General features: G+C 39.1%; 1 protein-coding gene across 1 annotated transcript in view; it reads right to left on the bottom strand.

The window, feature by feature from the left end:
• PHEX (phosphate regulating endopeptidase X-linked) overlaps window positions 1-26009 on the bottom strand; it is a 208118-nt gene that overhangs the window by 120332 nt on the left and 61777 nt on the right. The window contains exons 10-11 of the mRNA XM_057718360.1: window positions 21683-21776; window positions 19426-19554 (exon numbers count right to left, since the gene is read on the bottom strand). Coding sequence (XP_057574343.1) covers window positions 19426-19554; window positions 21683-21776 — 223 coding nt within the window. The remainder of the gene's footprint in view (window positions 1-19425; window positions 19555-21682; window positions 21777-26009) is intronic.

Consider the following 26009-nt stretch of genomic DNA (forward strand, 5'->3'; position numbering starts at 1 on the left):
AAGACTTAAAAGGGGACTCAAGGTAACCTAGGGTTTATTGTGCGTATTTGTAATAAATTAGTGTTGCAGTTTTTGCGCACCCCACCCCATGCGTTCCGCTTGGGTGCTTATGGGTAAGCACCTGCACATTAGCAGGAAAGTCATATAACCTAAATCTGTCAATCAACTTGTCAATCAAATGACACAGGACACACCCAATCTTCCCCACTGCAGGGCTGCTTCTGGTTTCCAGGTAGCCCACTCTCATCCTTTCTCAGGAGTGTACTTTTGCTCTGCTTAATAAAATTCTTGCTACTTAAAACTGCTCTGTGCCTCTCGACTGAGTTCTTTCCCTTGAGAAGGGCAAGGACCGAGGAAATCGTCGTTCTGCGAAATCTCTACACCTTCCTCTCAATTTTGTTGTTGAAGGAGAGAATATGCCATCCCAAAATATGTCTCTTTGGCTTAAGGATTTTCTAGAACTGATTATTTTTAAGAAACAGCACACAAAATAAGCTCTAAAAACCAAGAGGTTACCCTTTACATTTATAAGAGAAACCTCCATTTGTAAGGGTGTCTCCATTTCTGTATCAGGAAGAGCAAGCTGCCTAAATCTCTAGAAACACTTATCAATGGAGAAGGCAAGAACTTAAGTCTGCATATCAACCAGACCTTTGTTTTCTGTGCTTTTCCTGATAACCTCCCTTAACTGTCCCCCCATCCCCCAATATCTTCTTTTGTATTCTGCTGGAGGTGGTATTTAAGGTGATGGTTTGGGCCATTTTGGAGAGTTACTCGGTCTCCCTGGCTTGCTCTCATGTATGCAGGAGGTATACATGTTATTCAACTTCTGTTTTTCTTCTGTTACTCTGTCTTTTTAAGATAGGGAAATCTCAGCCAAGAACCTTAGAAGGATAGAGGAAATTTTTTTCCCTCCCCATGCTATAAACTTAGAACTGCTCTAAAAAAATTAAATCCTTTTTAAAATGCAAAAAATACACACACACACACACACACACACACACACAACCACCACCCCCACCCCACCCCACCCCTGTCGCCAATGGAAAGGATCCAGTGAAGCGAAAAAGGTTGAAAATACGGGACAGAAAAAAGACATGTATGGTCCCTGAGAGGGCAAAGGGGGATGCGATCCGGCGAATATATGGAAGGATTCACCTTAAACGTGAGACAGTATTATGAGAGGCAAGGAGGATAAAATGATAGACAAATGCAAAATAATCTATAGATGAGACAGTGGAAGGTTGAGAGTCCTATTAAAATGGCATGTCTTTTCTCCATGAAATAGGAACAAGATCTTCTGCTAAAAGGGAGGTTTCTCTAAAAAATTAGATTTCTTCACACATGGCTATATGCATCCTGGCAGCACGAACATACTGGAAGGAAGAGGAATATTCACAGATGAGATCAAAGAGGGCAATGAAAGGTTTCCTCTCAACACCCTATCCAACATGCAGCCATGGTAGAAAGCCCCTAAAGAATATGTAAAAAGCTGAATATATCCTTATTTGGAGTAAGGAGTACAAAAGCTAATCTGCTTTCATTACCGTTGAAAATAAATTAATCAAATAAAACAAAACAAGCACTCTCCAAGACAAAGAGATCTTGGCAAATATATATGTTGGCAAATGTATATATTTTGGAATTTTTGGATTTCGATGGTGAATCTTAAAGTCATTTTGCCTCTCTTCTCCTCGGAACATTTTTACAAAATATGTATAAATTATTAAAATAGGCTAAGTGCTTCCAGATACTTCTCTCTAAGCACCTTGGTTTCTTGGGACCCTCCCTGGCCATTCCTGGGTGTTAACCATGGCTTTCAAATTCATTAACGTTTTAAGCATTCTGCATAGGTTTTCAGAGCTCTCTGCACCTTGCTGATTGGCATTCCAAATGGAAATAAAGTGCCAGAAAGATTTCAGCCTATTGCCGGGATGAAGAATGACAAACAGCTGACACATACACAGCCTCCTTCTTCCTCTTCCTTTCCTTCTTGCACCCCACCCCTCCCCTTACCACCTCTATCTTCCCTAAAGCCACGCTTTGATAACTCAATCTCCTTGTGGCCCTCTTACAGATGTAAAAACCCAAGTACAGTCCACCCTCTATATCTGCAGGTTCTGCATCCATGGATTCAACCAAGCACAGATTGAAAATATTCGGGAAAAAAAAATTCCACAAAGTTCCAAGAAGCAAAACTTGAATTTGCAGCCTGCCAACAACTATTTATATAGCATTTATAACGTATTAGGTATTACAAGTAATCTAGAGATGATTTAAAGTATATGGGAGGGTGTGTATAGGTTATATGCAAATACTACACCATTTTATATACGGGACTTGAGCATCTGCAGATTTTGGTTATCTGCAGGGAGTCCTGGAACCAATTGCCCGCGGATGCCAAGAGATGACTGTAATCACTTTCCCTGTGAGCCTCAGTTGGTCTCCGCCCTAGTTCTCTGAGACCATCATTCCCCTCCCAGGCCTCAACACAGGTTCTCAATTCTTTCTTTTTGCACACTCTACAGATTTATTATATAACATTTTCTGTGAAATGGTGAACTACCCCAGCAGACTTTAAGAACAAGGGAAATCTTTGAAGGTTTTTAATGTCATTGGTTGGCATGTCAATGCAAATAAGAGAAATAATGATTTTAGTATGCTGAAACTAGGAAGATAAATCACTGAACAATTCTGATTTTTATCTTTAGACTACTCTACAGCATCATATAATAACATTGCCTTCAGTCAAGTCATGTTCCCTGAGGCAGCAAAAACCTGATGTAATTTTTAAATAAGAAGAAAGACATAAATAGTATTTCTTCACCAAACCTTGACCTAATGCCCCAACAAGTCAGCATATAACATTAATAGAAATCACTTAAAGTAGAAGTCATAAGGTGGAGTTATCCATAGAAAATATTTATTTAGAGTTAAAAATCAAAATATAACATATCAACATTATTATGATAAAATCTGCCACATTCAGGATAAGAGCCCTCCAGGTAAAGCAACATTTTACTAAGCATCTACTTATTTCAAATTTTATGGACCCACACTGAGAAAATAAAGTTTATTTGGTCAGTATATGGGCAGCTTTTAGTTCTTCCCCTCAACCAATGCTATTTAAAAGTGGGTTCCCCTTTTCATTCTTTGCACTCCAGGGTTTTGCCCATAGCATTCTACATCAGACACCAGACACTGGTGACTCACATTACACATATGCATACACCTGTTACCCTTCCAGCAAAGTTTTTTTTTTAAATGAGATTCTCCTATCTTAATACATTGAAATTGTCTCACCTGTTCTTCTTTTGACCTCTCCTTATCCTCTCTCCCCTCACATGGACATAGGAACTTTGTGTTCTATATAAATGGGTCAAGATAGTTCTATTAATGCATTTAAAGGGACATATGCTAATACTGCTTTGAGAAGATGTGAAACCAAGCAGGATCCTACATGGCCTTCCTGGTGACAGATCCCTCTGTGTCCCCCACTTCTTGTTTGGAAAAAAAAGCTTTAGTCTCGCCAGCCTTTCCTGAGTTCCAAAGAGCAGATTCAAGCAGTTAATAATTAGAGAAGTGAGGGAATGCAGAAACAAAGGCAAAGCGATCAAGCAAAAAGTAATGATAGTTTACACAATAGTTCAGCCATAAAACAGAGTCAAAGGACTTCTAGTTCCTCCTCAAGGGATACAGATCACAATCTGACACATATCTTTGAGTTGGTTTACAGAAACCAGGACCCCACTGGAAGGAAACTGCTGACCACAAGCATGTAGACCCCAGACTGGCTGGAACCAGAAGACTGATGCTTAAGATTCTCAAAATATCACCCTGTTATCTCATCAACAACCAATCAAAAGAATGTCTACAAGCTGATTGCGCACCTTGCAACCCTTACCCCTAATGCTGCATTTAAAAACCCTTGCCCATATATATACAATGGAATATTACTCAGCTATAAAAAGGGATGAGATGGAGCTATATGTAATGAGGTGGATAGAACTACAATCTGTCATACAGAGTGAAGTAAGTCAGAAAGAGAAGGACAACTATTGTATGCTAACTCACATATACGGAATCTAAAAATGGTACTGATGAACTCAGTGACAAGAACAAGGACGCAGATACAGAGAATGGACTGGAGAACTCGAGGTATGGGAGGAGGCGGGGGGTGAAGGGGAAACTGAGAAGAAGCGAGAGAGTAGCACAGACATATATATACTACCAACTGTAAAATAGTCAGTGGGAAGTTGTTGTATAACAAAGGGAGTCCAACTCAAGGATGGAAGATGCCTTAGAGGACTGGGGCAGGGAGGGTGGGGGTGACTCGAGGGGGGGGCGTCAAGGAAGGGAGGGAATATGGGGATATGTGTATAAAAACAGTTGATTGAACCTGGTGTACCCCCCCCAAAAAAATAAAAAAAATAAAAATAAAAAATAAAAAAATAAAAACCCTTGCCCAAAAGCCATCAAGGAGTTAGGTCTTTTGGGCATCAGCTGCCCATTCTGCCTGCTTGGCATCCTGCAAATAAATGCTATACTTCCCTTCACCACAACCCAGAGTCTGTAGATTGACTTTACTGCACAGCAAATTCAGCTCAATAACAGAAGGGGTCAGTTCACCCCACTGTCAGTTGTAGTTTCCTTCAAAGCTTTGTCTCTGGCGACAAAGAAATCCGACATGGCCAATTCAGATCCCACCTCATACCAATGAATCCCAAACACTTAAACCCACACTTTCAGGCCCTTCTCTGAGTTCTATTAGGCCTATAATCAGAACAATAGAGGCATGTGTTTAATTGCCATTTATATTTATTTGATCTCCCCCAAAATTCCATAAGCTTTGAAAACAGGAATCATGATTTAGATCAAATGAGATCATGGATATGTAAGCCAACTAAAAAATGCTGAAGAGTAGCAGAATTTGCCACCCCAAAACATACCTCTTTGACATGAGGATTATTTTATATTTTAGGCTGATTATTTTTAAGGAAAAGCAGACTAGAAAAAGCTCATAAAACAAAGAAGTTACCCTTTTGTAAGAGACATTTACATTTATAACAGAAACTTCCATTTGAAAGGATGTCTCCCTCTCTGTACCAGAAAGAGGTCATGACTAAATCTCTAGGTACTCTTATGAATGGAGAAGCTAAAACTTAAATTTGTATAACAACCTTACCCTTGTTTACCATGCTTTGCCTGGTAATCTCCCATAACTGGCTTCCCTCCCCCACAACAACATCTTTTGACTTTAGCTGGAGATGGTATTTAAGATGATGAAGTGGGCCATTTGGGAATTACTCAGTTTTCCTGAGTCTTTCTCATGTATACAGGAGGTATACATGTTATAAAACTTCTGTTCTTCTTTTAATCTGTCTTTTTATTACAGAGGGGTCTTCGCCAATAACTTAGGAGGGTAAAGGGAAAAATAATTTTTCTTCCCCTACAGTGTCCTGCAAATTTAAAGTTTTTAGTTTTATAATTTCATATCTCACACTGTTTACTGGTTTTATGATTTCACATCTTACATGATATGGTTTTTTACATATGATTTTGCATCTCATGTGATACATATAGTAGATATTCAATAAATAGAAGTTGATTTATGTTTCTCAAAACCTCCAGTGGGTATCTAGCAAAGAAATGAAATTTAATCAAATATCTTTTATACATGCTAATGTATAACAGTTATTTCAGCAGTTATTCCAAATATAAACTTCAGTGGAACTCAAATGAGTCAGTAAGCCCAGTCCATTCTGAGGTTAATGATGGCAATGTGGTACAGAACAGAGGGCTAAGAATGGTTTAAATATATATATACATATATATATTATATGTATATATACATATGTATATGTGTATATATATTTCTGATAGAAATAGCCATAGGCTAATAGAGTTCTTAAAGGAGAAAAAAAATATCTTCAAGGTTGATTGTGCATTAATCTTAAAATAATGTAACCGTAATGAAATTCTTAAATAAAAGCATAAAGTTGAAGAGATTTTCTGCTTTTATATATTCTGAAATTATAAGTAATACCTTAACAAAACAAAGATGAAAAAGTTTCCAGTCTCCCCATTGGTCTAGAGCAGGACATGTTTCCTTAAGTTGTAACCACTTGACTAGTGACTGTGAAAAATAAGATTATTATCAATAATTCATGTAGTTAAACTGGAAGAAATAGGCTGCAATCTAAGGGAAATTCCTAAAACTTCTTTCTGGCGACTGTCACTTCACTAGAAACACAGACATTAAATAGATCGATACAATAATAAATGTTAACTACCCACTGACTCATTATTTATACTGTATTTATGAAAACGACTTTGAATTGCCTCCTGAAATAAAGGCATTGAAATAAAAAGTAAAGAAAAGACCCATATTAAGGCAGGAGAATTGGTAAACCCAGAAAAACTAAGGAGAGTTAGAAAACTCTCAGTTTCTGGCAGTCAAGCAAGCTAATAAAACAAATCATACCAGTTTGTCAGGATTAACACACTTGCATAGCTATTCAAAATGTTGGCAAAAGAAAAAATGTCAAGTTATTTGGGCCCCAGACATGCTATATAAAGCATGTTAATTTGGTAGTGAAGGAGTTTAACATGTCCTCTTATCAAAAAGCATAAGGCTGGATGGAGTTAATAAGAGTAAAATCATACTTACTGGACATGAATAGAGAGACTGTGTTCTAATTTTCTAACTCATCTTTTTCTGTTTTCCACTTTCCTACTCTTCAAGGAACGGACCAGAAACCAGAATAATATTTAGACGTCAAACCAGTCTCATAATGGTCTAGCTGTTGGCTGTGGGTAAACTCCCGCAGCAAAGAATTCTGCCTGGTCACTTCCAAAACTTAGCTCTGTTGGAGGGCCTAGGTGTTTTCTTTCAGTGAATGAATTTCCAGTACAGGGTCTTCGCAGCCCACAGGTCTGATCAGATCTGCTTAACAAGACTGTGGCCGATGATACGTGGCAAAGGCAACCGTGTCCAATGTTATCCAGAGACAGAGTCAACAGACAAGAAAGGTGGGCCAAATGTGTCATCATCGTGGCAGCACATTCAAGGACAAGGGCAAAAGTAGTGTCCACACTTATTTCAAAAGAACTCCCAATGAGCTTTCTAAATTACTTGTTTTGCTGGATGTCATTTTACAAAAGGTTGCTTAAAAAGAGCTGTCAGGAGTGGGGTCTGATGACATTTGTTGTAATAAGATTTAGCCCATAGAGAGTTGTGAAACCTGGATCTGTTATAGAAATTATATTTGGCTCCTTGAGTGGTTGCATGAGACTCTCCTATGAGCCAGATTTCACATCAAATGATAGGTCAGGTTCTGGGATGTGGCCAGGGCACTAGCCTTCAAAGGATCTTTATCCCAACTGAAAGCTACTACACTGGGCAAGTATGGAGGACTAGGAACAGCAAAACCCCCAGGCACCTCCCTCTCGCTCGCTCTTTCGAAGAGAAATTAGAAAGAAGGGATCTCAATGCAGGAGAGTTGCCACAGTTCTTTGATGATATACATTCTTTCTTCATGATTAATCTTGGGCATGGCACACAGTAATTACAGTAGGTGACATTCACTGAGCACCCACTACACACCAGGCATTGTGCTGAGCCTTCTATGTGGATTATCTCACTCGGTCCTCATCACAAACCAGCGAGGTAGGTACTGTTTGCATCCCTATCTATGATTCACTGCAATGATGGCTTTTAACTCTATACCCCTACTCCTCTATCCATGCCCTTTGCTGTGGGACCTTACATTAAACATGCAGAGTCTATTTCCCTGTGCTGTCAATCTGGACTGCCCTTGTGGATTGCTTTGGCGAACAGAATGCAGACATGACATTATGCCAGTCCTGAGCCTGGGCCTCAGGAAGCCTCACGTGTCTCCGCCTGCTCACTTGCACCTCTGCCATTGCTATGAGAATATGCTCAGGCTAGCCAGCTGAAGGGAGTAAAACACTTGGAGCAGTGCCAAGTCATCCTGATCACTTCTGCCGAAGCCAGCCTAGACCAGCCAACCCCTAGACATTAGACAAACCAAGCCAAAATAAGCAGAGCTGCCCAGGGAACCACCAACTAACTCCAGATGCATCAACATTAACTGTTTATTGGTGAAGGCCACTCAAGTTTTGTGGCTGAGTATTACAAAGCATTACTATAGCAGCACAACCTTGTGTACCATTCATAAACAGGAAGACAGAGAAACAAGGAGGTTAATTTGCCCAAAATGATAAGAGCACAACTAGGCTATGAGATGCTAATGCAAGTTTTCAGAAAATCAGATGTAACTTCTTAATAAGGTCAATATTTTATAACTATATTTTAAAAGCTCTTTAAAACACAAATCACTTTGTTCTGCCTTAATGCAGACAGATCTTCTGCAAAGACCCAGAGAAACTGATTGATATAATAGCTGACACCATTGACTAGGCAAACAGAAACAGGGACACTTGATAGCCAGATAGAATATTCCTTTTTTTGCATGACCTGTGTTGAAGGGAGTTTTATCTTTATCGGTACAATGGCTATACTGAGAGCAACTCTTGTGAGTAGCAGCATCTGGAAGGAATGAAGAACCCTTCAGTATAAGGGCATCACTATAATGCATGACACTGACTTTCATGTGACTTCTGCCACTAACGTTAGAGTTACATCTCATTTACTCAACCACTGAGAAAAACGGTAAGCAGGGGAATTGGAGAACTTGAATATTAATGGCAGTACATCAATTCAATTATCTTGGCTAACTAATGAGGTGAACTCCTAGTGTATGGAGGTTGCAAGTTCAAACTCCACCACTGCAATTGGACCCATGTGGGTACTTAAGTCTTCGGCACCAGCTGCAGCAGTATGGGGTGGGAGGAGAAACCTGTTCTTGGGATAAGAATTACTACCAGAATTGCTCATGCAGAGCACTCAGAAAATTGGAAGATACTGTAGGTCATCTATGGCATAACTTGGGGACATGAACAATGTCCTTACCATAAAGAGAAAAAAGAATACGCTACTAGAGTACAGGAGAAATCAGTGAATTGTTTTACACAGTAAGTAAAGTTTTAATTCTTCACTTAATAAAGTCTCAATCTAAAGTATAATAAAAGATTCGTTCCTCTTTAACTAAATTAACCTTCTGCATACAGAATGTTTTAATGTATAATGAGAGACCAGTGACTTTATCTTTGAGTGTTGACAAAAACTTTCTCCTTGACCAAACTTTAGTCAGGTTCCTCTAAGCCCTCTTCTTGACTAGGCCTCGATGATGGCCCCATTCTGTCCTTGCCAGGCCTGCACAGCTCAGTTTTAGTAAGAATCCTGATAAGTCAGTTCGGAGAAAATCCCTTCCACCTTTAATATCTGAGCACCCTCCAAATCTGGTCAAATTCCTTATCCCCCACCCTCGATATCTGAGCACCCTGGCCTGTCTTCAGCAAAAGTCCCCTGACCTTTGAATGTTTCCTCTTAGTAGTTTTGCATCCACCGACTCCTTCACCCTGCTCCTTGGCCATAAGGAGCCCAGGTGTTTCCGCCATATTCAGAGTTGAGCCTGATCTTTGTCTCTTACTTGGAAAGTCTTGACACCCTTTGCAATAGTCCTGAGTAAAGTCCCCCTTATCATTTTAACAAGTATCAGAATATTTTTTCTTTAATAGGGTTCCCCCTATAACAAAAACAGAAAACTTGAGAGAACAGCAATAAAATGCCTATTGGCAGACTGAGATATATGAATAAAGATAAGTAATTTGGGGACATAGTGTCTATAATGAAATAAAATTATGTGGTTTAATAACTTAGCTCAGCCAAAATGTTCAAATGGGGACTCCAATTTCCTTGAATTTTCTAGAAACTACGATTTAAAGCAGAAAGCAGAAAGTTTTTTTTAAAGAATTTTTCTGATGTGGACCATTTTTAAAGTCTCTATTGAATTTGTTACAATATTGCTGTTGTTTTATGTTTTGGTTCTTTGGCTGTAAGGCATGTGGGATCTTAGCTCCCTGACCAGGGATTGAACCCTCACCCCCTGCATTGGAAGGCAAAGACTTAACCACAGGACTGCCAGGGAAGTCCCTAGATCTTTTTTTTTTTCCCTTTGCATCCACATGATAAAAAATTGTTCTTTGACATATATGTTTACATTTCTGCCTTAGTAACCCAAAAAATGGTAAACACCTTAAAGACTGTTATGATGAGAAATCTTACAGAGCCTTAGGTCATCATTCCAAACATCAGGGATCACTCCTCAGAGTGATATATGCAGAAAATACTGGAAATTAAGCTCAGTGTGTGGAGTGAGCCAAAGATGTACCTCAGATGTTGCTCTTAGATGAATCAGCTTGTTTCTTACTGTCTCCCTCTTTTTTTCTGAAAACTATATGAACACAAAAAAATGCAACGTCACCTGGTTAGACTTGAATTGATTAAGCTTTCACTCTATTTGTCTTTAAAATATTGAAATACTACCAGAAGCAAAATCTATTCCAACTATTTCCTACCTCTAAAATGTTAAGCAATAGGAAATTATGTGCCTTTTATTTGTATAAGATCTTAATACATGAATAAATAATTTCCTGATAAGGGTGTATCAGTTATAAGACAAGCCATGAAGAAGTCTCTTCATTACGACTGGTCTCCTCATTCCAGTCATAAAAATGGTGAAGATTCAAGTGTTTTTCAGAGGGAAGCAAGGGAATAAACACTGACAACGCTAGATTGTTTGGACTTGAACCCCACCTAAACCATTTTCAGGCTGGATGACCTTGGGGAATTTACTTCAACTCTTTGAGCCTCAGCGTCCTCATCTGGAAAATGAGGACAGTACTAGCAATTATAGGGCCATTGTGAAGATTAAATGAGTTAATGCATCAAAAGCTCTTACACAACACATACCACACAACCAACTGAATCTGAGTAAAAGTCAGCTACTTTTTTTTTGGATGCTTCATTTCGTTGTTTCTTTAATTTTTAAAACTTTTTAATACAATTTTTAAAGGTTTCTTTCCATTTATAGTTATTACAAAATATTGGCTATATTGCCTGTGTTATACAATACATTCTTAAGCCTATCTTACAAGCAATAGTTTGTGTGGACATTTCATTTTGATTGGCAACTAACTTTCTGTTCAGAAATTACCACATAATGTGTTCTAAAGATTAGGGTGAAGGCTACATTTTTAAGAAATAACATTAGTTGTATGTTAATTATATACTGTATTCATATGTCATATATTTTATTAGACATTTTATTTTGAGCAAATTGTAGACTTGTATGCAGTTGTAAGAAATAATAGAGAGATCCCATGTACCCTTTACTAGTTTTCCCCAATGGTAACCTCATACAAAACCATAGTAACATCATACCATGACCAGGATATCAATATTAATACAGTCAAGATATAGAATAGTTCCACCATCAAAAGTATCCCTACTATTGCCTTTTCTTTTTAGTTAATCCCACAATTTATCATTTTTTTCAGGTCTTTATTGGAGTATAATTGCTTTCCACTGTTGTGCCAGTTTCTGCTGTACAACAAAGTGAATCAGCTGTGTTTATACATATATCCCCATATCCCCTTCCTCTTGAGCCTCCCACCCACTCTCCCTATCCCATCCCTCTAGGTCATCACCAATCATAGAGTTGATCTCCCTGTGTTATGCAGCAGCTTCCCACTAGCTATCTGTTTTGCATTTGGTAGTGTATATATGTCAATGCTACTCTCTCACTTCATCCCAGGTTCCCCTACCACCCCACCCCCACACACCCCGTGTCCTCAAGTCCGTTCTCTACATCTGCGTCTTTATTCTTGCCCTGCCACTAGGTTCATCAGTACCATTATTTTTAGATTCCATGTATATGCATTTAGCTACTTTGTTATCATCAGATTTTAAAAACATTATATAGCCATCATCGGGATCTTCATGTGCCCGCCATGGACAATGATATCTATCTGAGGCATTTACTCATATGTAACAGATATAAATGATCATTAACAGTAAAAAAAAAATGTATGAGAAAAACAAGTAACAACTTTAGACCTCCCTCCCCACATACACACATACCCTTAAATCTCTCTTCTGTCATTTAGGTCATGAGCCTACAGATCAGGGTTTGTCACAGTACGATGAAAGCATCATCTATTTGCAGTGACAATACATCATGGATTCTCTGAGAGTTCCACTTTCATATCCTGCATATAACTTTCCACAAAAGCAACTTGTTAAATGTGTAGCTAATATGCTGTATTTTTAAACTATGTGTGATCTTCTAAATAAGATTTAAAAATTAAAGAAGTTCTCTGACAGACAAGGTCACGACTTTGGTTCTGAAAAGTGGAGAGAAAATGTTAGTATAAAAGGCACAAAAAGGTATCCTAAGGACATGTTCAGTTTGGCCTCCAAAGCATTGACCAAGATTTAAAATGTGGGATATTTCACATAAAAATCCGTATTTCTAACTTATTTCTCTCAAAAAACAAAAAACCAGAAACTAAGCAACCCTCGGCAGGCATCCTGCATGAAAAGTCTGAACTGAATCCTGAATATCGCATCTATTCCTATTCATCACTACTGTGTCTCAGACACTGAGGCCCAGGGGCAACTGCCACTCATCACTGCACTTGCCCTGGCTTTTGCTGACACCCAGCCAGCTTTACTCCTGTACATTATTTAATGTTCCTCACTGGCTGTGAGGGTATTTGAGCTTGAAACCCCTGACTTTCACCTAAACTGAGTCCTTTGCACCTTTCAGGCACTGAACATCTTTGACTTGCAGACTCCACACCAGCCGGTCCCTAAGCCAATGAGAAACAAGCCTCCAAGGTATTTACTTCAGAGCAGAGTCTGGAATTTGTTTCTTCCTCTAAGCTGGTATCCCAGAGAACCTGAAACATCCTTACCAAGTTGCAGCTGGACTCCAACTCCCACCACTGTTCCCAGACCATGAATTCCATGCAGGGTTGCTTGAGTCCTTCCCCTCTCATATAGAGCACTCTGAGAAACGCAGTTGGTCAGACACCACCAACTCCACGTTCCCAGTCCTGGCTACTAGCACCCACTCACCCATGGACTGAGCCCTGCCATGCTGAACTCTAGGGATCCCTCTTCAGTTCTTTAGACAGGCACTGTCCAGTATGGTAGCCACCCATGGCAACTGAACACTTGAAACGGAGTTAGTCTGAACTGAGATGTGCTATAAATATAAACTATGCATGGGGTTTCAAAGACTTAATATTAAACTATATAAACTATTGCATTAATACTTTTATATTAATTACTTGTTGAGATGACAATATTTTGGATATATTTGGTTCAACAAAATATATTATTAAAATTAATTTCACCTGTTTCCTTTTACTTTTTAAATAAGGCTAGTAGAAAATGTAAAATTACATACATGGCTCATACCAAGTTCTACTGGCTAGTGTTACTTTAGGTAACAAAGATAACCACTGTCTAAAGAGTTCTGCAACTCCCTACTCTCACTCCACTGGCCTGTTCCTCTGGTACAACTAAAGTTTGCAGCCAGTCCCACATGGATTAAGGCCCTGTCTCACTATCTGAAAGGCAGGAGATTGTTACGTGTGGTCTCTTTTGGTGGCTTTCTGTGGAAGGATTCTCCTTTTTCTACATGCTACTCTTCCCGTTTCTAGTTAAATTTGTAAAACTCCCATAGTTATGTGTGAGTGAATGAATATGAGTGTATATGTGTGTGGCTGTGTGCACACACAGACTTGCATATGGGAAGTCACAAAGAAATAGTAACGTAAAACTGTGTGTTTTCAATGAAAAGGAAGAGAGGTAGGTTGGGGGAATGAGGGAGGATGCTTTCTGCTCTACAAAGGAAACCTCAAAGTGAACTGCTCCTCGCACCCTCTCTACAACAAAGGGTGCCAACCAGAGGCAGCTGGGCCAACTTGCCATTAAGAGGCTGTAGAAACAGAGGTACTAAGCAGAAGCACAAAATCTCTTAGAGGAACCAAGGTACCAGTTTTCAAAGGAAAACTAAATAGCTCAGAGGAGAAAAACAACAACAAAAAAAGCAAAACTAAAAAGTAGCCTGAAGGCCCTCACACAAGGTTTGGCACAATCTACTTAAACCAATTTGAATCAGGGAAATTGTCTACGATCTAAAAATTGAAGCAGTTACTTGATGTACTGTCCTGAGTCAAATGCCTGCCCTGCTCACATGAATTGCCAAGGCCGGTTTTTTGGTGGTAACTGTTTGCAAACAGATGAATGATGCAAAGGCCTTGATCCTCCAAATGTGGTCCCTACACCAGCAGCATCAGTATCACTTGGGAGCTTGTCATGCAAATTCTTGGGTCCTACCCCAGACCCAGTTAAAATGCAATGAGATTTTGCATTTTAACCACAAGATCCTCCAGTGATTCCTGTACACATTAAAGTTTGAGAAGTACCTGAAAGTTTAACCTTCTGACTGTATTCATTTGCTTAACAACTGTTTTTGAAAATAAAACAATGGCAGCCATCTCTCTGAGTTAGTGTCTCTGGAATTTATCCCGTTGGGGATCTTTCTGTTTTTCTCTTTGAATTGTAGCTAATAATAAAGAATGTTTTTCAAGTAAATCAGTGGTTCCAGGTGGTTCTTGGATGAGAGCCCTGTAATACGGCTATAAAAAGCCAGATAATTCTCTTATAAGTTTCCAACTTAAGTATTCCCTGAGGCAAATAGCTTCTGCTTAAGGGAGGCAAATAATTTTATGTAAAATAAATGAGTATCTGTGTAACTATCACACTACCTCCACGTCCCATGTACATCAAAATAAGGGGGGAAAGTGCCAAAATCAACTTTATTTTAGAATGTCACATGCTGACACATGAAAAAAGGACTTTCACACCAAAACTGAGAAAAATTAATCCACATACCTTTCATATTAAAATTCTTCTACTGCCAAAAAAAATCCTGCTATATAAAAAACACCTCCATTATCCCTTAATTGTTTTTATATCCTTCCCAGGGCTTATAATGTTACCACTGTGATTATTTGATAAATTCTCAATCCATTTACTCCGACCAAGGAGTGAAAGAAAACACAATGGGAATATTGAGTATTTTGAAATAAGACATTAATTCTTCAGTGAAATTATTTGCAAAAAGAGTACTTTCAGGTTCAAATATAAAGTCTTGAACTTGGCATAAAATTCTCCAAAGTATCAAAAGACAGAAAAAAATCCAAGTGAATGTACTTAGATGTACAACATTCCAAAGCAAACTTCAGCACATAATACACAGTTGTAATACATATCAACACATAATACCAACCAGTGGAATTATCATGACTTAACAGACTTCTTTATTTCTTTGCCTTTAAATTCAATATTTAATGACCACCTGTGTCCAAGGTGCTTACATATTCATATCTGACTGACTACAATGGATTGTTATTAGTGAAGGGAAGCAAAATATACCAGCCCAAAATATGCCCCGTTGGCATATTGATTATTTGGGGCTGATTATTTTTGAGAGGCTGCAGACACAGGAATTGTCCTGAAAACAGAGTAGAAATCACCCTTTTGTGAGAGAAATTAACATTTATAAGGGTAATCTCCATTGTAAGAGTGTCTCCCTCTCTGTACCAAGAAGAGGAAGATGACTAAATCTCTAGAAACTCTTATCAATGGAGAAGGCAAGGACTTAAATCCACATAACAACCATACCCTTATTTACTGCATTTTGTCTGGTAACCCACAACTGGCTTCTCCCCAGTGCTCAACATTTTATTTCGTCTTTAGCTAGACTTGGAATTTAAGGTGGTAGCTTGAGCCATTTCTGGGAGTTACTCAGTTTTTCTGAGTAAGAAGAGGTACACATGTTATTAAACTTGTTTGTTTTTCTCCTATTAATCTGTTATTATAGGAGGATCTCAGCCAAGAATATAGACGAGTAGAGAAAAAATTATTTTTCCTCCCCTACATTAGTTAATCATACCTAGATATTCTGCTTCATGCCATTTGTAAAATGTAATTCTTCACAAAGAAATGGCACACCAAAAAAAAAAAAAAAACCCAACAAAACAAAACCTAGCTAAACTGAAATTTCTAACTCGAAATAGACCCTGTCCTCCAATGTAGCTGAAACAGATGGAGAAGAACCCAAGCCAAAATGAGGAGACTTTTTAAAATTCATGACCTCCAACCTCACCTAGACCATTACTGCCTCCAGGTAGCCATACTACATTTCCTCAGTTTACTCAGTCTCCCATTCCCCTGGACAACCATTTCACTCCTTTTGCTCCCTCCTCCAACCTTCAACCCCAACCTCTGTCCTAAACTCGAGACTCCACGTACCCTATTGCCTGCTTGACATCTCCACCTGGAAGTCTCATGACATCTCAAACGCAACATGGCCAAAACTGAACTCCTGATCTTCCCTTCTAAACCTGGTCCTCCCCACAGTATCCCTCTTCTCAGTTAACAGCAACTCCGTATTTCCATTTACTCATTCAGAGCTCTTACTGTCAGATCCCTCAACAAATCTGTCAGCAAACTCTGCTGGTTCTATCCTTCAGAATGCATTCAGAATACAACCCTTTCTCACAACTTCCACTGCTACCACCTGGTCCAAGCCACCATCATCTCTGGCCTGGTCCCTCTGATAGTCTCCTAATTGGCCTCCCTGCTTCTATTCTTTTTTTAAAAAATAAATAAATTTATTTATTTATTGGCTGTGTTGGGTCTTCGTTGCTGCACACAGGGTCTCTTTAGTTGCCGCGAGTGGGGGTTACTCTTCATTGTGGTGCGCGGGCTCCTCATTGCCGTGGCTTCCCTTGTTGTGGAGCACGGGCTCTAGGCGCATGGGCTTCAGTAGTTGTGGCACATGGGCTCAATTGTTGTGGCTCATGGGCTCTAGAGCGCAGGCTCAATAGTTGTGGCACACGGGCTTAGTTGCTCCTCGGCATGTGGGATCTTCCTAGGGCAGGCATTGAACCTGTGTCCCCTGCACTGGCAGGCAGATTCTTAACCACTGCGCCACCTAGGAAGCCCCCTGCTTCTATTCTTGACCTGCTACAATCCCTTCTCAACACAGCAGCCAGGGTGATCCTCTCAACATAAGTCCAGTCACATCAGGCCTCTGCTAAAAAGGCTGCATTACCTCCCATAAAAGCCAACATTCTTACAATGTCCTACAAGTCTTATAAAATGCCACACCATCCTTGTTATTGTTCTGACCTCAGTGCCTCACTCACCCTGCTCCAGTTACGTGGACCTTCCTGCTCTTCCTTGAGCACTCCAGTCACATTCCTGCCTCAGGGATTTTGCACCAACTGTTCCATCTGCTTAGAACACTCTTCCCCTAGATAGATGCCATATCTAATTCTCTCACCTCCTTCAAATCTTTGTCAAATGTCACCTTCACAGTGAGGCTTTCCTTGACCATCCTATTTAATCCTATGACCCACCCCACACATTCATAACTTCCAGCACTCCTGATTTGTCTTCACCCTGATCTCATTCTTCTCTTTTCCATAGTCCTTATCACCTTCTAATACACTTGCTCATGTATGCACTGTATTGATTTTTTTGTCTATCCCCACCATCAGAATGTCATCTCAATGAGGTCAGGGATCTTTGTTCTCTGCTGTATCGCAAGTGCCTAGAACAGTGCCTGGTATATGACAGATATTCAACAAATATTTGTTGAGTAAATGAATAAAATTAAACCTTAGCTTTTGTTAGTGGATTTATCTGGTTGGACCATTAACACCACTACAACAATTACAAATAGCCACAGATCATGGGTACATGGAAGTTGATTACAATGCTCTTTCCATATATGTTTAGAAATTTACAAAATAAAAGGATTTCTTTTTACGTCTATGAAAAAAAATTGACAGTGTTTTCTGTGAAATAAATGTCACATCTCTTTAGTTTTTAGAAGACAGCATAAGGAGAGAGGGAAAATTCCCTGCATTTTATTTCTATTTCTAAGCCACTTAATAGTTGTTAAATATGAGAGGGTGTGGAGAAAAGGGAACCCTCTTACACTGTTGGTGGGAATGTAAATTAGTGCAGCCACTATGGAGAACACTATGGAGGTTCCTTAAAAAACTAAAAATAGAACTACCATATGATCCAACAATCCCACTCCTGGGCATATATCCAGAGAAAACTCTAATTCAAAAAGATACATGTACCCCAATGTTCACTGCAGCACTATTTGCAATAGCCAAGACATGGAAGCAACCCTAGTGTCCATTGACAGGTGAATGAATAAAGAAGATGTGGTGTATATATATACACAACGGAATACTACTCAGCCACAAAAAAGAATGAAATAATGCCATTTGCAGCAACATGGATGGACCTAGAGATTATCATACTAAGTGAAGTAAGACAGAGAAAGACAAATACCATAGGATATCACTTATGTGTAGAATCTAAAAAAATGATACAAATACAACTTATTTATAAAAAAGAAACAGACATAGATATAGAAAACAAACTTATGTTTACCAAGGGGGAAAGGAGGGGAGGGATAAATTAGGAGTTTGGGATTAACAGATACACACTAATATATATAAAATAAACAATAAGGTCCTACTGTATAGCACAGGGAATTATACTCAATATCTTGTAATAACTTATGATGGAAAAGAATCTGAAGAATAGATATATACGTATGTGTAACTGAATCGCTTTGCTGTACACCTGAAACTAATATATTGTAAATCAACTATACTTCAATAAAAAATTGTTTGTTTTCAACCCAATCAAAAAATGGGCAGAAGACTTAATAGACATTTCTCCACAGGTGGCCAATAGGCACATGAAAAGATGCTCAACATCACTAATTATTACATTATACTATATATATTATATATATAACTATTATATACATAACTGAATCACTTTGCTGTACACCAGAAACTAACACTACATTGTAAATCAACTATACTTCAATTTTTTAAAAAGTTGTTTATTTTGAAGAACAAAAAATAAGTAAGTAAAATTGGCAAAAAAAAGTTGTTAAATATATTACAAATCACTTCACCACTGGGTCTCCAGCTTCCTCATCTCTAAAACAAAGAAATCTGACTAGAAAATCTCTACCTTTCATAATTACAATAGTTCAAATATCCAATGCTAAAATTATTCAGGCCCTCTTTTTTCCTAAGCATTGACCTAACACATTTAATCTCTATAGGAGAAATTCTGACTCTATATTGCATGATTTCATGCTGTTCTCTCACTTCTATATTTTCTTAATTTTCATAACATTCTACATTTGCGTTTGCGTTTTTAGTTAATACGGTACTGCAGGAATTGCTCTTTGAAGCAAAACTGTTATCTAGATTTGTCACTTGAGGAGCTAGAAGGCTGATATTGGCCTATTGACCATATCCATGTCAGATCTGGTTAACTGCCATTGTTTTTATCAGCTGGGGAGCAGCACTTACCATCTCCTTCTTGTCTTCCTGGAAGTGTACATCCACAAACATTTTTCCAACAACATAAGGGAGGGTACTTTCAATAAAGTTTACACATTTGTCCCACTGAGGCAACAAAGTTGTCGTGCCTTGGATTACCTGTGGGAGATAATCGATCCAGACTGAGCTTCACTTGGATGAAACCAATGGCTGAAAAAAAGTTCAAACAATCTGAAGGAAACAGTGTACAAAACACTGCACACCCCAACCCATATACATGTGTCAGATAGTAAACCAAAAGTAAAAGTTGATGAAGAAGAATATTCTGCTTGTCATATTATATTTAAAACTAAGTGAAAATATGTTAAGAGTGGATAACAATATATTCCTCCTTTCTTTCCAATTTTCCCCATTAAACAAAGGATTTGAACAATAGCATAGCTTTTCTGCAGTTAGCAGGGATGTGACAGAATGCTGTCCCGTGCCCAGATGGTAGTTAACTGAGAACTAAAGTTCCACCAAGAAAGGTCTCAAATCAATAGGTGATCAAAGCTCCTACCCAGTGAGGGTTTCCTTGCTCTGGAAAGTACACTCACAAGACAGACCAGAAAAATATGCCCACCATGAACAACCCAGGAAGCGTATTTACATTGTGTCATAACAGAACATACCGGTAACCAAGTAAAAAACAGATGTAAATGTTCTTCTCATCTGTCCCAATTAAACCATTATAAGAAAACATCTACAAACAAGGAAGGAAGTTCCAAAGCAGGACTTGGAAGGCTCAAAGGTTTACTCTTGGGGGATGGAAGCAAAGAAATAAATATCGTTTAAGTTGCCCTTGCAGGTTGGGAGTTTGGAGCTCTCAAAATGCAAAGTGAAGGCAGACAGCAAGGCAGGGAGGCTCTGAGAATGGTGGCTGGACGCATCCCTTGAACGATGTTAGACCCAGGTTGTTAGTACGGAGCAAATGGGATTAACACTCAAGTTCATCTATTCTTCCTCTACTTTCTGATAACACAACCACTCTCAGAGGTAAGGAATGAATCTATTTAAAACTTCTAGAGAAAGAGATCCTACAACTTTCTTTGGCAATTCAGTATTATATTTAGCACTTTACATTCAAAAAACATCCCTTCATACCTAACCTCAAATTTTCACACACTACTTCTTACACCTCTCTCTCTTATTCTCTTCACAGTGGGGATGGAAAACAGCTGGGTACCATCTTTTATGTGATCCATGGGAGTTAAAAACACACACAGACACATATATATAATCTACTTGTTTTGTAGTCTAACCCTTTGATGTGACCTCAATATATATAGTTGTTTTATGATGTTCTCTATAAAGCTCAATACACTAGTGACTTTAAGGGCCAAAATGTATCCAAAATAACTGTGCTACTACTCAAGAGAAATGACTTATTAAGAACTTGCCGACTTATCACTTTCTCTAGTAACTAAAATGTCTGTTAAATGAAATTATAGCTTACAAAATTTGCCATTAACTCCAAATTGAGAGAAAATTAACTTAAAATATTTTTCAGTCACAAAATTCTTAAAATGTAAAAAAAGCCACAAAATTCTTAAGTCCTGTATTAGTAACAGAATTACTCAGAAAAAAAGCCTCTGTAACAAAGAGTAATGCCTATGTAAATTAAGAGGAGAACAAGAGTAGGAGAGGAGCTAAAATCAGAGAGCCAGGTAAGGAGGGGAGAAGAAAAGTGTTTCAGGCAGTTGAGCCACATCTCAGAGAAGACTAAATTTAGGCTTCTTTGGCCGAGCAGAATTACGATAAATTAAAAGGCTGAAGATCAAGGTAGAGTTAGACAAAACTCTACCCCTAAATTAAAGATGAAGCTTTACCTTCTAATACATATATATCATGCGTATTTTGAATATTCAGGATACTGAAAATGAAAGATACAAATATATCACTAAGAAATATCAAAATTATAATTACAGTGACCCACTTAAAAAACAATGTGGGAAAGCGGAATAAATTGGTAAGAAGGGGAGAGTCAAAACAACATGATGGCCCGAAGTCTTGCCTTAAATATCTCTATATAGCCTCATCAAAGAAGAGCTTGAGTGTACCTTACTGTATGTAAGGTTTACCTCAATAAAAAGAAATAAAGCAAAAAAAAAAAAAAAAAGAATTTGAGCTGCAAAACTCCCTGTGTCCAATCCCCAAAGATGATTATTATTGGATTAGTTAATATACAGGCTGTTCCAGCATGTAAAGTTATTCAGTGATATAACATTGCAATCTTCTTAAAACTTACGCGTGAGAATTCCAGCCACCTATACTGAAAGCGTCTGCTTAGGTTTGGAATTCTGGAATAAACCATCCTCCACACCAAATAGTTGGCGATGGTCCTGTTAACAGAAAGAGAAGCACATTTATTGTATTGAAGTTGATATCTGATGCTCTGCAGAACACCTTGGGAAAATTCGTTGGCAAAGTTCCATGGAGGGACCTCTTGCTCATATAAAACTGCGGAACTTTCACTTTAGAAATGATATAAGATGATACAATGTCAATAAGCTCAACCAAAATCGGCTTGCTTTTCACCACCTAACACAGATGGACGATATGAAAATTCCAGCCCCAGGCCTCAGCGTGAACATTTTGCTTTCCCACTCAGGACATGGAGTCCACTGTCAAGCAGCCTTTCACATCTAGAAATTGTCAATACCTTTCAATTATTAGATGACTTGATAAAATGCAGATGAATTTTTACCTTTTGCAAACAAAATGCACTATACTGGCTAATACCAATTATCCAGATATGCACCCCGGTTACATACCTACTAGATGTGGGAGTTTGGGCAAGTCACTTAAGCGCGTTGATTTTATCTTTTTTTGTCATATAATGAGGATGATCCCTACCTTACAGGGCTATCGTGAAGCTAAAATAAGTAACAAAATGTTTGACAGAGTAAATTCCAGATTTTTTTTCATTGCTGTTCACTTCCAAACATATGAACAACCCCATATACTCATGTAATGTCCATAATACATATTTTTAAAAATCCGTTACATTTTAAGTGTTGCCTTTTTCTGTAAGCAAAAGACGCCCTGACCTCAGAAGGCTGTGTGATCTGAGTTAATTTCTAACTCAACAGTGATGATGCATTTTTAATGACCCATTCCCTCCCAGCTGTGCCATTACCATGGTGACTCATAACACACATTCCTGAGATGGCTCTCAGGTCAGCCAGCCATGTGAGAGCAGTGTGACATGATGATGGTAACTGGCCCATCAAGAACAACCCACACTCTCATTTGCATGGCATCCTAACCCAGTGGACATGCACTCTTAGCAATTAAATTTATTTCAGCATATACACTCAATATATGTATAGTCATTTTAATTTATGTAAAGATATACTAATGGACTAACATATCAGGAATGTTTTTAACAAATACAGAAACAAATTTTGAAAGATGAAAAAAGGTATTTTCCAAAGTCCTTAATGAATCCTTCAAACACTTTTAGTTAATTCTTCAAGACACATTATCCATATAGGATTAGGTTAATACAATGACAGTCAATGTAAATCAACATCTCATATGGGGACTTCCCTGGTGGTCCAGCGGTAAAGAATCCGCCTTCCAATGCAGGGGATGCAGGTTCAACCCCTGGTCAGGAAACTAGGATCCTACATGCTGTGGGGCAACTAACTCTGCACGCCACAACTACTGAGCTCACACACCTCAACTAAAGAGCCTGCGTGCTGCAAACTACAGAGCCCACACGCTTGGGAGCTTGCGCGCCACAACTAGAGAAGAGAAAACCTGCAGGCCACAACTAGAGAGAAGCCTGTGCATGGCATGAAAGATCCCACATGCCGCAAGGAAGATCCCATGTTCCGTAACTAAGACCTGGTGCAGCCAAAAATAAATAACTAAATAAAAGTACATATAATATTATCCTCATATGGCAAACATTAATAAAAATTAAAAAAGAACACTTTAAAAAAATTAAAAAATAAATAGGCAGAGCCCAACCCTAATACAAGGTCTGTATGTTCTTCAACCTTAAAATACTGCTTTTGGGGTGCGAGAGCTGTGCTGGATCCATAGGTACAGATTCAAAGGAGGTCCATGGCCAGCAGATATGCTCAGATGGATTCAAAAGCTATTCCCTCAAGGTGCGTATGATGAGCCAGATTAACTGGGGTAGTTGTTAGGATGGGGCCTAATGCTGGCGGTAAAAGAGGCAGCGTGATGCAAGTATGTTGCGGTTTTAGATTTTTCAGCATTTCCTGCTCCCTTAAAGTCATACTGCTTACGGCATCTCATTTTATCTATAACTCCCACAGCCCTGTTACAGGACAGATGTTATTGTATGCATTTTACATAAAAGGAAACTTAAGGCCTAGAACCATTAAGTAACAGCTCACAATCACATAGTCAGCCGGTCTCCAACTTAGTAGAATCACCAAGGGAGTTTTAAAAGTCCAGATGCCCAGGCCACTCGAGACCAATTAAATCAGTATCTCTAGGGTGAGACGCACAATAAATATTGTTTTTAAATCCTCCCCCAGCTAAGTCCAATGTGCAACCAAGTTGAAGAACAGGTGTAATAAACAATGGAGGCTAGACCAGACCAAGGCATGTCTGACTTTTAAAACCTCTGTGCTTTTCCCCATGCCACACAGTGATGGATTAACACCTCTAGTTCCACAAAGACTTTCTGGCCAGTCACAGAGACCCCAAAACACTCCAACAAAGGCACGTCACAGAAATCTGTGGGTGTGAAGAAAGAAGAGTATGTGAGGCCTTCATAAGCAAGGCATTACCAAGACGATAGCACAAGACCTCTGAGATCTAGAAGACGGAATCAGGGAAGCTCACACAGTGAGACAATGGCGCTGATGAGCTGCTCCAGCGTGTTATAAATACACTGACAGAACGCTGGGGAGCACAGCTTTGGAGTGCTAATATTACCACGCCACGAACAGATCTGACCGTAATGACAGAATTACTGCCACTTAACGCTCAGATGCATCAGAAAACAAAACAAAAATAAGACTCAGCGATAGTCCTTGAAAATAACACACATCTTTTTTTTCCAAAAAGCATTTTCAGCAGTATGGTAATTTCCCCAAATGGCAATAAACAACGTAGAGGAAAGCAAAGCATCTCAGGAGAGAATCCACCACTAAGAGAGTAACATGAAATCATTTCCCAGAGCCTCTGAACTAGGAAGATGTTTTTTTAAAGAAGATTTTCCTGCCCCTCGTTGTCAATTAGTGACCGCTTACATTTGTGTTGCATTTAAGAGATCATAAAGACCTTTTTTGATCCTCATGACGATGCTATAGGGTGGCTGTTATTATTATTCCAATTTTCAGACAAATAAAACAAAGATCAGAGGTCAAAGGACTTCTAAGTATGTGTCAAATCCAGGATTAACATTTGGGTCTTCAGATTCCACAGCTTGCATTTGCTCCTCTGAGTCAAACCACCTGAGGTATGCCAAACAGGTACCTCTTGAAGGTTCTCAAAGCCGAAGAGATCTTCCTAAATCCTAGAGGTTGCCCAGAGGTATGCGGCTTCAGCATCACCTGAGAATTTGTTAGAAAATTCCTGCTTACCCCCCCAAGATCTACTGAATCAGAAACTGTTGCCTCTTTTCTTTTTTTCTTTTTTTGGCCACACCGCACGGCATGTGGGATCTTAGTTCCCCTGACCAGGGATCAAACCCACGCCCCCTGTAGTGGAAGTGCAGTCTTAACCACTGGAGCACTGGGGCAGTCCGGAAACTGTTGCCTCGAAGGCAACATCCAGGTTAATGCTAGTCCCATCACCCAACATGCTCAACATCCCCCTTTTCCACTCTCCCCTACCTGGAAAATTCCTCATCCTTTGAGTTTCTGCTCCTATGTCACCTTCTGCACAGTGGTCATCAGGCCATCTGGTTAACTTCTAAAAATTTTTAGGAAGTATCTTCTATGTGAGAAGTACCATGCTATGCCTTAAAGTTATAAAAGCAACTACAGGAGTGCCCACCATCAGATGCTCACTGTGTCATGGACGTGAGGGAGAGGAGCAAACCAGAAAAATTAGATAATTTCTTTGATATTTTGCTCCTGGCCACAAAGCTAGACTATATTTCCCAGCTTCTCTTGCAGTTAAATGGGTCATATGGCTGAGTTCTGGTCAATGGAATATGCGCAGAAGTGACACATACCACTTCTAGGCCTTCCCCCAAAACCTCCTGTGCAATCCCCCACTCTCTCTCTTTCTCCATCCACCAGCTGAATGGAGACTTCCAAAAAGCCAGAGGAAGGCAGAACCACAAGAAGGAAGGAGCCCAGGTTCCCGAGTCCCTACTTGAAGGAAAGCTGCCTTACAGGGACACCAATGTTGGACATTCCAGGAGCACAGAGTACAATTTTCATTGTACAAGCCAATAAGAATTTAGAGGTGCTTATTACAGTGACTGGTATGTCCTAACACAGTAACTATGGAAACCCAAGAGCACATTTCCTTGACCACTCTTGTGCAACAACACAAGTGAGGATCAAAGATTATTAGCAGCCTAAAAACTTATTGTGCCATGCAAATAAAGTGCTATCAAAATTCTCAAGAAGGATATA

Source organism: Hippopotamus amphibius, chromosome X (genome assembly GCF_030028045.1).
Source record: "Hippopotamus amphibius kiboko isolate mHipAmp2 chromosome X, mHipAmp2.hap2, whole genome shotgun sequence".
In the NCBI taxonomy this organism is placed as follows: Eukaryota; Metazoa; Chordata; class Mammalia; order Artiodactyla; family Hippopotamidae; genus Hippopotamus; species Hippopotamus amphibius.